General features: G+C 41.0%; 1 protein-coding gene across 2 annotated transcripts in view; it reads left to right on the top strand.

The window, feature by feature from the left end:
- LOC122933689 (probable cation-transporting ATPase 13A4) overlaps positions 1-13,266 on the top strand; it is a 322,029-nt gene that overhangs the window by 69,644 nt on the left and 239,119 nt on the right. For both annotated transcript variants that reach the window (XM_044288647.1, XM_044288646.1), the window contains exons 3-5: positions 4,895-5,026; positions 12,461-12,531; positions 12,628-12,708. In XM_044288647.1, the coding sequence (XP_044144582.1) occupies positions 4,895-5,026; positions 12,461-12,531; positions 12,628-12,708 (284 nt within the window). The remainder of the gene's footprint in view (positions 1-4,894; positions 5,027-12,460; positions 12,532-12,627; positions 12,709-13,266) is intronic.

Raw genomic sequence — 13,266 nt, 5'->3', positions numbered from 1 at the left:
AAGCAATGCACATGTTTTGCTGCACATTTTAGCCCAAGAAGCAAGGGTGTTGCTAAACACGCCACCTAACTACTATTGTAGAGATATGAATATAGCAAAGAAAAAACAAAAAAACTATTTTTTAAATTCATTTAAACAAAGCAACACCCTTAAATTACTCTTGCTACCCAGAGTCTAACACTTAGAGAAGCCCAAGTTCACTGCCATTATGATTGGAATTCTCCAATATTGACAACCAATAAATTATGTCTAAGACTCCAATATATAACATATTTGATAGTCGCCAAATACCCACAGGAGCACGATAAAAAAAAAAAAAACATGAATAACTTTACATAGTAATTAACTCCTTTATTTCCCTCCATTAGACAAACTGCTTTTGCAACCCCTACTAAAAAAATGTTTTGATTCCTCAGTGGTTGATACCTGTTAACTGAAAAGATGATGACACAATTGCAAACTTTCGAGACTACTAAGGCCTCTTCCTCCAAGACAGTATCTGAAAATTCACAAATGTTTATACCAAAGTGCACAGGAACAATGAGATAGTTGAGAAAAGTGATGTAAAGCAAATCAATATGAGTGGATGGGGAAACAAACAGCCCGAGCAGCAAATTGTTGTGGCAATTATTGATAAAGCGTGTGAAAGTTTTATTGTCCTCAAATAGGCATCCGATATATTGATGCGATGAACCCAACAGGTCTGAGGAGCACATTTCTTAAGAGATGTAGAAGGACATCAATTCATGAGACACATTCATTCCTGATCTGAGTGTGTCAAAGGTGGTCATGAGCTTGTACTCGCAGACACTCCTGTCATTCCCTTTTAATATAAAGAATTGTATGTTGGTGATGTTGTGGTCATGGCTGCAAAACTGTTTCAGTATAGGCAGATATTTCCTTTTTTTTATTATGTGGCAAGTTCATTCTTCTATGCTTTTGACCATTTTTACAGACATCAAATCTCAGAAGGACAGGAGTACAAGCTTGTCATGGTCACAACTGCCCTGTCATGTTATCCGGGTGCAACTGCCAAGGGTTGATCTATTTCACACACTCAGTCTTACACTCCCCAACACGTAGGTCACAGATTTAACAGCCTTTTATGCACCCCAAAACACACTGCCACCATCTTGTCGGGCATATTTATATCTGCACATTAAGGTCTGACAATATTAGAACCAAAATGGAGATTCACATTACCTTTAAGAGGCCAAACTCTCTGTTGGAATAAGCCAGAGAAGATCATGATGGTCACTGGCATACAATGTATATTGTTTTAAAAGTTATTGCCAACAGATGTGGTATCTAAAGATAATGTAATGGGTCTCACATAAACTGTCTCAACTACCGGGGTCAAGAGAGGTTATTGCTTAAAAACACTGGTTTCTCTAAACATATCAGTCTGAGGAACAATGGGTGTTTCATGGCTAAACCATGATCTGATAAGAGACGTCCATAAAACACATCTGGTGCGGAATGGGTATCTTTTCGTGCATATATATATATATATATATATATATATATATATATTCCTGTGTGCATTTATTTAGCGTTTGAACTTGTTAATGATTCATATATACTATGCAATATTGATGTATTATAACCAAACATTATTAATGTATCTTTTTGTATTGTATCTCACTGAGGAAATATAGTAAGTTGTTTATTTTTTTCTCTTAAAAAGGGTCTATTCAGAGGAGCTGATGTTATTTCAAACATCATTACTCAATAGCTGTGACAATGAGGTGTATACAGACCAGGACAAAAGCTAAAAGTTTATGGTTCTCTTATCTGACCATAAATAAGATGGTCTGTTAACTGTCAAAATGGATCCATGATGTCTGGGAAAGTGATTCTAAAGTGTCACAGAATAATCCCTCCTAATTGATTTAGGGTGGACAAGGTGAAAGTTTAAGTGGTGTAATAAAACCATATATATGTGTTAATTCCTAAAATATCTTAAAATTGCTATATGATACAACAGTGCCATCAAGTGGTAGATGGGCAGAAGGAATGCCAATTAAATGACATCATCCCCATGATTACCATACGTAACACCCACCTTATCTAATTGGAAATCCCTAATCCAAGAGGGGGTGGGCATAGATAAGGATGAGGATATCTAATCCAGTTTTTGGGAGAGAAAGGGAGATCACTTAAAAAATCACTTGAGACAAAGAGGACTTGAGCCAAACATCACTTCTTCAGGGAGAACACTTGGGAATTCATTCATCAGCATCACTTCACACGTCAGGAACGTACCACAGGACGGGATAGATCTGAATCTTGGAAAGCTGGATCCCTTCTAAAAGCTCTTTATCCCAAAGCCAGGGGTAATGTATAATCTATTTTATTTGCAGTAATTATAAATCGCTCCAATTGGCATATAGTTGAGACCCCATTATTAGTGGGTCAATAGTGTTAACATTAATTTTACGGGAAATTTTAATGAACGTGCACATCATTAGAATTCCTGTAATATTGCTATCAGAGTGGAATCTCTGATCGGATTTTATTATCCGCAGTTAGGTCAACGGGCGTATTTATAAGGTGTCTCTTACTGACATATTCTCTGATTGAGCATAAGGGATTTTCCACAGATTCATTTCTATTGTTTTTTTGTTGTTGCATTATAATATTTTGATTACCAGTATATTAATCGGTAATAATTTGATAAAAGGAAAAAGTAGTATTGTATTGTACTTAAGTCAGCCTGTAAACGGTGGAGCACCATCTTATGGTCAATTTTGATATTATCTTTGTATTCATTTGTATGCCATTTGTACTGCTTGTATTTATAATAAATTATATTTTGTATAATTAATTGCGCCCTGTTCATTAGCTGCACAAATTAACTTTAGATCTCATCAATAAAAGAACTGGCGTTTATATGTCCGCCAATTAAATTTTCCATTTTATTTTTTTATTTTTCATAAAAATATGAAATCATAATTTTTATAATTTCATTTCTTATATGAAATAAATACCCGACAATCTATAAAATTCTACGGGCCTGTAGAAATCCCAACAATCCCCCACTTGCAAGCAGGCACACAGCCACACTAATAGCAGATACACGGTAACACAATCTACACTTCCATACTTAAACTGAAGTTAACTGACTTAATCATAGGCTACAAATCAAACCATTAAAGTTTTAACTTTAATGTACAAACATGTATAATTACATAACTTTGTTACAAAAATCAAGAATTAGCACATATACATAGAGGTGTGTAAAACAGTGACAAAAATAAAATAATTAAAACAGAAAGGTTCTTATACTTGGCTTGGTAAAGTCCTTTTTTTTAAGGTCTGTGAATAGAGAGAACGCAGAACATAACACAATGCCAATCTGATCCCAAAATTTTGTCAAAGATACAGTAAGTCCAAAATGCCTAATTTTATTCACCAACAGAAGAGGGTTGAGATGAGAGGGCTACCCCCTCCCATTCTTTGCCCATACTTCTGGGAATGCGCTCATTAGACATGTGGACTTCACCTCTCCATCCAACTGGCAGCTATGAAATATTAAAAACTATGTCTCCCATCTGCTTTTGTAGATATAGGGGTGCCAACATGTTTTCATAACTCATATTTCATCCTGCCATCCATTTTGACACCAAATATGTATATGGGTCTCAGAATGTGAGAACCTCAATAAGTGGGAATGCCAGCCAGCAAGTATTGGTGTGTGGTCTCTCTGCAACACATACATTGTGCTGAATGTGAATAAGCAAGTTATTAATCTATAGGTTTTATCAGGAACAAGTTATTATTTATGATATATTAACTCAGATTCCTGGTAAAGTTGACAGGCTTGATTGTCATTTCAGTGGACTAGGGTGCAGAGACAGGATACATTTTTGCAGGTGGCAAAAGGATTACAGCATGTAATGTTTATTCCTGTTCCCAGTAACATATTCCCCAATCTCACCATGCCAGACATATTGTACAGTATTGTTAATTTGATTACAACAGGAATCTTCACTGCCAGTGGCTAAACTTTTTGCATTGAGTCTATCAGAACTATCGTAGGGCATTCATATTTACCCCACACCGGTTTTAGTCTGAGTGACCATAAGGGTCTTATTTCTTAAAGACAATATTGCACACTGGTGGCATCAAAGTATACAGACTCATATTAAATATTCATAAAATCATACACAGTTATTAGAAAGTACAAGGTAGGCCTATTTATCACAAAACTCATGACCACCTTTGATACACTAAGATCAGGAATCAATGTGTCTCATGGATTTATGTCTTTCTATATCTCTTAAGGAATGTGCCCCTCAGACCTCTTGGATTAATGGATTAAATATCTATCAGAGGACAATAAAACTTCCACACTCCTCATCTATAATTGCTATAATCAATTACTGCTACAACTGTTTGTTTCCTCCTCCACTCATACTGATCTGCTTTACATCACTTATAACTTATTTACATTACTTACAGTAGTTTCATCTGCTATATCTAATTATTATTTACTTTGGTGCAAAAATATGTAAATCTTCAGATACTGTCCTTAAAGAGGACTGAATAGTCTTGAAAGCTTGCAATTTTGCCATAATCTTTTCAGTTAGGCATTGAAAGGTATCAACCACTGGGTAATCTGAATTTCATTAACTTTTCTATGACATCTTACACATATTGCAACACTAACTACACCTTTTGAGTGGAGATTGCCCCCCTTACTTGTTGGGCCCCATAGCAGTTGCTATGACTGTTACCCTGGTACTTACACCCATGCTTCTAGCAAAGAGCCATCATGACTGCCCTATGCCCAACTGTTCTCCAGGCTTACATTACCATTCAGTATCTGGATCAATAGCAGTTTTCCACCTTGAGACTCCCCATGTCTATCAGTTCTATAATCTTTCTGCAGGGAGAACATAAATACTACTTGAAGAAGTTGGTGATTCAGGTCAGACTTAAAAGAACAATGAAATCTGGGTACCCGAATATAAGTGATGGCAATTCAGTCATACACAAATCTATAATGGAGCCAGAAGGCAAGGTAGGTGTTGTGTGCAGTATCAATAGCAATGTTCATTACAATGTTTACTGTCCACAATATATTGCATTCATTAAACCCTTACCAACCAGGCATGTTTGGATCTTGGATCTTTGGATTATGTTTGGATCTTGGATCTTTGGATGTTTGGATCATAAAGGGGCTGTCCATCTGGAAATTTATGGCATATCAATAACTTATAAATGTCCAGATTGGACAACCTCTTTTCATATTCTCAGAGTCTAAGACCCATAACTTTTTTTATTTTTCCATCAAAGACATTGTGACAAACTTGATTTGTTGCCAGATGAGTTGCAATTTTTACTGGTGCTATTTTGGGGCATGTATTTGTTGATTAACTTTTAGAGACTCTTTCTGGTGGGAGGAGGGAATATATAAAAAAAAAACTGTAACTCCACAATTGATTTAGCATTTTTGTGCCATTCAACAAGCTGCACACACATCCATTTTATTCTGTGTGCAGTACACCTTCTTTAAAAAATTATAATTTGAGAGTAATGTTGAGCAAACCCAAACTGTCAAGTTCGGATCCGTATCGAACTTTGAGAGTTCTAGTACCCATACCCGAACCCAAACTTTGCTGGAAAACTCGAGTTCGGTGTTCTGGCATTTAATAAAGCTTTTGAAAGGCTGCAGGGCAGACAATCAACAAGCTTTTAAGCTATGGGCACTTAGAAGCGGTCACAGCCATGGCTAGTAATGGCATGGCTGCGATTGGCATGTGCATCATGTGACCCAGCCTCTATACAAGCTGCATCACGTGTAGCACTGCCCATCAGCTGTGAGTAGTGCAGGGACAGGAAGCAGGCAGTTGAAGCAAAGGAGAGTGTTAGGAATCTGGCTATTTGTTTTGTGGGTGGCCTATAATGATTTTGTGTGAGTGCAATACACCAGATTTGCACCCCTGACACAGAAATATTATAATTAATCTGACTATTAATTCTGTGGGTGACCTATAGTGATTTTTTTGTGGGTGCAATGCACCTTTTTTGTAACCCTGACACAAAAATGTAATACAGACGTGGACAAAATTGTTGGTACCCTTTGGTCAATGAAAGAAAAAGTCACAATGGTCACAGAAATAACTTTAATCTGACAAAAGTAATAATAAATTAAAATTCTATAAATGTTAACCAATGAAAGTCAGACATTGTTTTTCAACCATGCTTCAACAGAATTATGTAAAAAAATAAACTCATGAAACAGGCATGGACAAAAATGATGGTACCCCTAACTTAATATTTTGTTGCGCAACCTTTTGAGGCAATCACTGCAATCAAACGCTTCCTGTAACTGTCAATGAGACATCTGCACCTCTCAGCAGGTATTTTGGCCCACTCCTCATGAGCAAACTGCTCCAGTTGTGTCCGGTTTGAAGGGTGCCTTTTCCAGACTGCATGTTTCAGCTCCTTCCAAAGATGCTCAATAGGATTGAGGTCAGGGCTCATAGAAGGCCACTTTAGAATAGTCCAATTTTTTCCTCTTAGCCATTCTTGGGTGTTTTTAGCGGTGTGTTTTGGGTCATTGTCCTGTTGCAAGACCCATGACCTGCGACTGAGACCAAGCTTTCTGACACTGGCTAGTACATTTCTCTCTAGAATTCCTTGATAGTCTTGAGATTTCATTGTACCCTGCACAGATTCAAGACACCCTGTGCCAGACGCAGCAAAGCAGCCCCAGAACATAACAGAGCCTCCTCCATGTTTCACAGTAGGGACAGTGTTCTTTTCTTGATATGCTTCATTTTTTCGTCTGTGAACATACAGCTGATGTGCCTTGGCAAAAACTTCGATTTTTGTCTCATCTGTCCACAGGACATTCTCCCAGAAGCTTTGTGGCTTGTCAACATGTAGTTTGGCATATTCCAGTCTTGCTTTTTTATGATTCGTTTTCAACAATGGTGTCCTCCTTGGTCGTCTCCCATGTAGTCCACTTTGGCTCAAACAACGACGGATGGTGCGATCTGACACTGATGTTCCTTGAGCATGAAGTTCACCTTGAATCTCTTTAGAAGTCTTTCTAGGCTCTTTTGTTACCATTCGGATTATCCGTCTCTTAGATTTGTCATCAATTTTCCTCCTGCGGCCACGTCCAGGGAGGTTGGCTACAGTCCCATGGATCTTAAACTTATGAATAATATGTGCAACTGTACTCACAGGAACATCTAGTTGCTTGGAGATGGTCTTATAGCCTTTACCTTTAACATGCTTGTCTATAATTTTCTTTCTGATCTCTTGAGACAGCTCTTTCCTTTGCTTCCTCTGGTCCATGTCGAGTGTGGTACACACCATATCACCAAACAACACAGTGATTACCTGGAGCCATATATATAGGCCCAATGGCTGATTACAAGGTTGTAGACACCTGTGATGCTAATTAGTGGACACACCTTGAATTAACATGTCCCTTTGGTCACATTATGTTCTGTGTTTTCTAGGGGTACCATCATTTTTGTCCATGCCTGTTTCATGAGTTTATTTTTTTACATAATTCTGTTGAAGCATGGTTGAAAAACAATGTCTGACTTTCATTGGTTAACATTTATAGAATTTTAATTTATTATTACTTTTGTCAGATTAAAGTTATTTCTGTGACCATTGTGACTTTTTCTTTCATTGACCAAAGGGTACCAACAATTTTGTCCACGTCTGTAGTTAATCCATCTGTTAGTTCAATGGGTGACATATACCCATTTTTGGTGTGAGATACACGTGCACTTTATACTTGACAGGGAAATTAATATAGTAAATCTGACTGTTAGTTTGGCTGGTGACATATTTCCATTCTTGGTGTGAGATACACAGGCACTGCATATGTGACAGGCAAATTAATATAGTTAATCTGTCTGTTAGTTCAGTGGGTGACATATTCCCATTTTTGGTGTGAGGTACACCTGCAATGCATACATGACAGGGAAATTAATATAGTTAATATGTCTGATTCAGTGGGTGACCTCAATGAATGAGGAGAGCATCAAATAAGGGACGTGGCACTGGTCATGTTGTTGCTGGTGGAGCTCCTGTTGCAGGGAGAGGACGTGGTTGATCTGTGCCAGCTACACACCCAAATGAAACACCTTTCTCAGGCGCACGTAGGCGACCGGACGTTCAGCATCATTTTGTAGGCCCGAATACCGGTGTACGAATGGTGAAGCCAGAACAAGTAGAGGCGGTAGTAGATTGGATGGCTGACAGTGCCTCCAGTTCCTTTACATTGTCTCCCATTGTCCCCCTTAAAAACGCAGAGTTGGCACCTGCAGTCCATGGGAATCTGTCTTTCACCTCACCCCCTTGCAAATCAGCAAAGCAGTCTGAGTCCCAAGTCATGCAGCAGGTTCTTATGCTTTTTGATGACTCAGCTGGCGCGGTTTTTGTGGGCCATCCACCTAGCCCTGCCCAGAAGTGGAAGAGATTAAGTGCACTGATGCCCAACCACTTATGTTTCGGTAGGTGGACATGGGAGGACCACCGCAGCACGTATCTGATGATGACGATGACGAAACACAGGTGCCAGCTGCTGCGGCATTCTGCCATGTGTAGACCAGCAAGGAGGGCAGGGGTGAAGAGTGGGTGGAAGATAATGTGGAGGATGATGAGGTCCTAGACCCCACATGGAATCAAGATCATGAGAGAGACGTGTGCAGTTCAGAGGAAAAGGTGGCAGCAAAAGAGGGAGCAGGGTGAAAAAGCAGAGTGGCCATCCCTTAGCCAGTATGCCTGCCACTGCCCACCACACCCAGGGACTGAGCACACCAAAGCCTGGCGTGACAGTGCTTTAGACAATGTGCTGACACGCGATCCCTGGACCTGAAAGACAGCATTTCAAAATTCCTGGCCTTTGAAATGTTGTCATTTCGATTGGTGGGGACAGAGACTTTTTTAAACCTTATAGCGGTGGCTGTCCCACAGTACGTGGTTCCCAGCCACCACTACGTTTCCAGGTGAGCCATAGCCGCCCTGCACCACCAAGTGGAGGACAAAATCAGGTGTGAACGGGCAGGGACTTTATATCTCCCTAACTGCACACTGGGTAAATGCAGTGGCGGCTGGGCCTGATGCGCATGGCAGTTTGGTGCATGTCCTACTGCCACCAAAAATTGCAGGACATTTCTCGTTGCCTCCTGTTGCCTCCTCCTACTCTGCTTCCTCCTCTACCACCTCCTCATCCGGTCAGCGTAACACCTTCACCACCAACTTCAGCACAGCCAGGGGGAAATGACATCAGGCTGTTTTGAAACTCATCTGTTTGGGGGAAAAACCCCACACTGTGCAGGAGCTGTGGACAGGCATGAAACAACAGACCGATGAGTTGTTGATGTTGTTGAGCCTCATGCCTGGCCTGGTGGAGTGCGATAACGGACAAAATCTCATAGCAGCTCTGGGGCTAGCCGGTTTGTTGCACATCCCTTGCCTGGCACATGTGCTGAATTAGGTGGTGTAGAGGTTCCTGAAAAATTACCCCAATATGTCAGAGCTGCTGCAGAAAGTGCCTGCTCTCTAGTCTGTGCTGCAGCGTAACTTAGGCCTTCCCGCTCACCACCTCATATGCGACGTACCCACAAGGTGGAACTCCACCTTGCACATGCTGGAGAGACTATGCGAGCAGTACAAGCAGGCGATGGGTGAGTCGCTCTGCGGAACAGCACACTTCACCACCAACGAGTGGGCCTCCATGCGCTGTTTCAAGTACTCCACCAACATGGCCAGTGCCGATGACGCAGTCCTTAGCGTTACTATCCTACTTCTATGTCTCCTTAAAAAAACACTTAGGCCGATGATGGAAGAGGATGTGGCACAGGAGGAAGATGAGGTGGAAGAGGGATCATTTCCAGGGTTATCAGGCTAGTCAGTCACAAGTGGCTCGGAGGGTGGGTTCCGGCACCAACAGAGGTCAGGTACACAATTGTCCAGCCATGGCACAGTTCTTCAGGATGAGGAGGAGGCGGATAATGAGGAGGAACCGTGTATACAGCAGGGTGGCACCAGAAGCAGCTTATGGGTATCAATAGAGCATGGACACAGATCATACACCTCCCACAGAGGACACCTTGTCATTGCCAATGGGCAGTCTGACACACATGAGCGACTACATGCTGCAGTGCCTGTGCAATGACCGCCAAGTTGCCCATTTTCTAACCAGTGCTGATTACCGGGTGGCCACCCTGCTGGATACCCGCTACAAGGATAATGTGCTGTCCTTATTCCGTCACTGGATCGTGATCGGAAGATGCGTGAGTACATGCACACGCTGGTAGACGCGAAGCTGATGGCATTCACACCAGACAGCGGGGGCTCAGTGGAAGCACAAGGCAAAGGTAGAGGAGGAGGAAGAAGAAGTTGCCAACACAGCTGGGGCATCACCAGAACTTCAGAAGGGAGTGTTAGCATGGCTGAATTGTGGAAAAGCTTTGTCAGCACGCCACAACAACCAGCACGACCAGCTGATACGAAACGTCTTAGCAGGAGGCAGCATTTCAGCAACCTGGTGGAACAGTATGTGTGCACATTTCTACACATACTGAATTATGGGTCTGCCCCATTGAACTTCTGGGTCTCCAAATTGGGCACATGGCCTGAGTTTGCCCTTTACGCCTTGGAGGTACTGGCCTGCCCTGAAGCAAGTGTATTGTCCGAACGTGTGTTTAGCACAACAAGGGGGGTAATCACTGGCAAACCCAGCCGCCTGTCCACAGCCAACGTGGAAAAGCTCACATTCATTAAAATGAAATAGGCATGGATCCCACAGGACTTGTTCGTACCTTGTGCTGAGTAGACAAGTATACCAGCCTCACCCAGTCATTGTTATACTCCAGCGCACTTTCTCTTTGCATTCTCTTTTCTATTTCCCAAAGTTTAGGGGTCTTGCCAAATTTATAAAAAAATATATATAAAAAATAAATAAATAAATAAAGGGAAAAAATAAAAATAAAAAGCCAACAAAAACTGTGTTGGCTATCTCCTCCCCCTCCACTCCCGCTTCCACCTCCTACTCTACTTTGACCTCCACCTCCTAGTTTAAGATTATTATTATTATATTTTTATATTCTATGTTATTTTAAGTCATTTCCTTATCACATTTGTTTGCAGGACAACTATCCTGCTCTTACCCCCATTTTGCTTCCTTTTTCAGCCCTGTAGCTCTTACTACGACTATTTTACAGCCATTTTAGTGCACCAAAGTTCAAGTCCCCATTGACTTCAATGGGGTTTCAGTTTGGGTTCGAGTTTGGATAAAGTTCGGTACCGAACCCAAACTTTGACCCGAAGTTCAGCCGAACCCGGCGAACCCGAACAATCATGGGATTATCCCTATTTGAGAGCCATAACTTTATTTTTAAGTTTAGAAAACTGTGTGAGGATGCTGCCATGATAATTACTTTACACTAGAGATGAAAAATTCGATTTGCAATAAATCTGAAGGTCAGTCATAGTATTATTTCACTACCAAAGCAGGCTCCCTATGTGTGTTACTGCAAGGCACAGTGTTCTACACCACTATACAGGCTTTATGCAGCCAGGAAAAAGCAGTTTTTAACTCGATTTGCTGCAAATATTTTCGGATTGAACCAAATTTTTTTAAACAAATTCTGTGAACCGGCAAATCTAATTTGTGAAAAATTCGCTCATCTCGATTTGTAACTAAAGGAGCACCTATCAGGTGCTGATCCAGGGATTCTATGCCCTTTTTAAACTCTTTTCTGGCCATACACCGGTGCCAGTGATAGTCTTGTTTGGGTTCACTAGTTATGTTCCTGGTATTTGTTCCTGTGCTGATTTTGATTTACATGTGTTTTTGACCTAGGCTTGTCCTTTCACCACTCTCTCTCTCTTTTGTGATTTGTACTGTGCATCCTGTCTGGTTCTGCCCTCGGCTGTTTTTTTGACCACTCTCTGTCTCTCATTTTGTACTGCATTTTCCTCCCGATTATTACTCATTTAGGTCTTTGTGTCGTTTGTCACTAACTGTTTGTCTCGGCACCTTAGTAGCATAGGGATTGTCGACCAGTTGTGGTCTTGCTCCCTGGGGTTGGCACTGCAAGTAGGTACGGAAAGCGGTCTGGGTTCTAGGTTAGGACTCATGTCCGTGTCTGTCCCTACCTACAAGCATTTTAACCCTACAGGTTTTGCAAACAGATGACAGTGGGAACAACCCTCCATTTGTCTTATTACAAAAATGCTGCAGTTGCTAGTGACTAAAATTAGAGTTATCCACAATTTTAGCCACTGTAGGTGGGTATCATTTGTATAAATGTTGTGTACAGGGCAGGCTCTGCTTCTTAGAGCATTACATATTGTCTAAGCACACATCTATTTTACATGTACAGCGAATGAATGTCACCAATAGATTAGATATTTGGTTAACTAAAAGTCCTCATACTAAACATAGTTTACAAATTTTTCTGATTTATACAATTAGGTGAGATACATACAAGTCCAAAAAATCAGATATGTCTTGATCCCCTCTGAGGGCAAGTTTATGAAAACTGGGTAAGTACTGTAGATGAGAGCTAAAGAAGATATTTAAAACTATTTTATATCAATGTAAAATGAATTTAAGATTCATTCATGGCATTGTCTTTTTAGTGTTCTGGAGGAAAGCCTCTCTTGCTCAGACATACATTCAAAATATGGTTTTGGCCTAAGTAAAGAAGAACAGGAACTCAGGTATAAACATTCCCATCATTTTTAATAGTTTGATTCTTCATCTTTATTTCTGAATTTATATTAGACTAGCTGAAGGACTCGGTTTCGCTCGGGTAGATTTAATCTATTTCATTTAATGTTTGTGTGTGTCGTTAAAAGATATCAACACTATCCACTATAACAGTGACATCTACAGCACCCCGCCCCCAAAACAGTGACCTCCACAGCCCCCCACCCCTTAACACTGACCCCCTCCACAGTGACCCATCCCTTAAAATTGGACCTCCACAGCAGCCCACCCCCTTAACTTTGACCTTTACAGCAGCCTTCCCCTTTAACAATGACTTTCACAGCATACCACCACCTTGACAGTGATCTCAACAGGGGCCGCCCCCTTAACAGGGGCATTTACTGGATCGGGGGCGTGTCCTTTTGAACAGCTCAATCTAAGGCAGCAGCACTGTACTGTCTGAGTGTGAGCTGCAGGGAGAAAGTCACCCTCCCTCCCACCTCTGCAGCTGACAGAAATTGATTTTTTTACTTCATTTTTTCAATCTCAGTCGGCTGAGGAGTGGGAGG

The sequence above is a fragment of the Bufo gargarizans genome, chromosome 4 (genome assembly GCF_014858855.1).
Source record: "Bufo gargarizans isolate SCDJY-AF-19 chromosome 4, ASM1485885v1, whole genome shotgun sequence".
Classification (NCBI taxonomy): Eukaryota; Metazoa; Chordata; class Amphibia; order Anura; family Bufonidae; genus Bufo; species Bufo gargarizans.
Note: the sequence above shows the minus strand (reverse complement) of the source record. Positions and strands in the feature narration are given on the sequence as shown.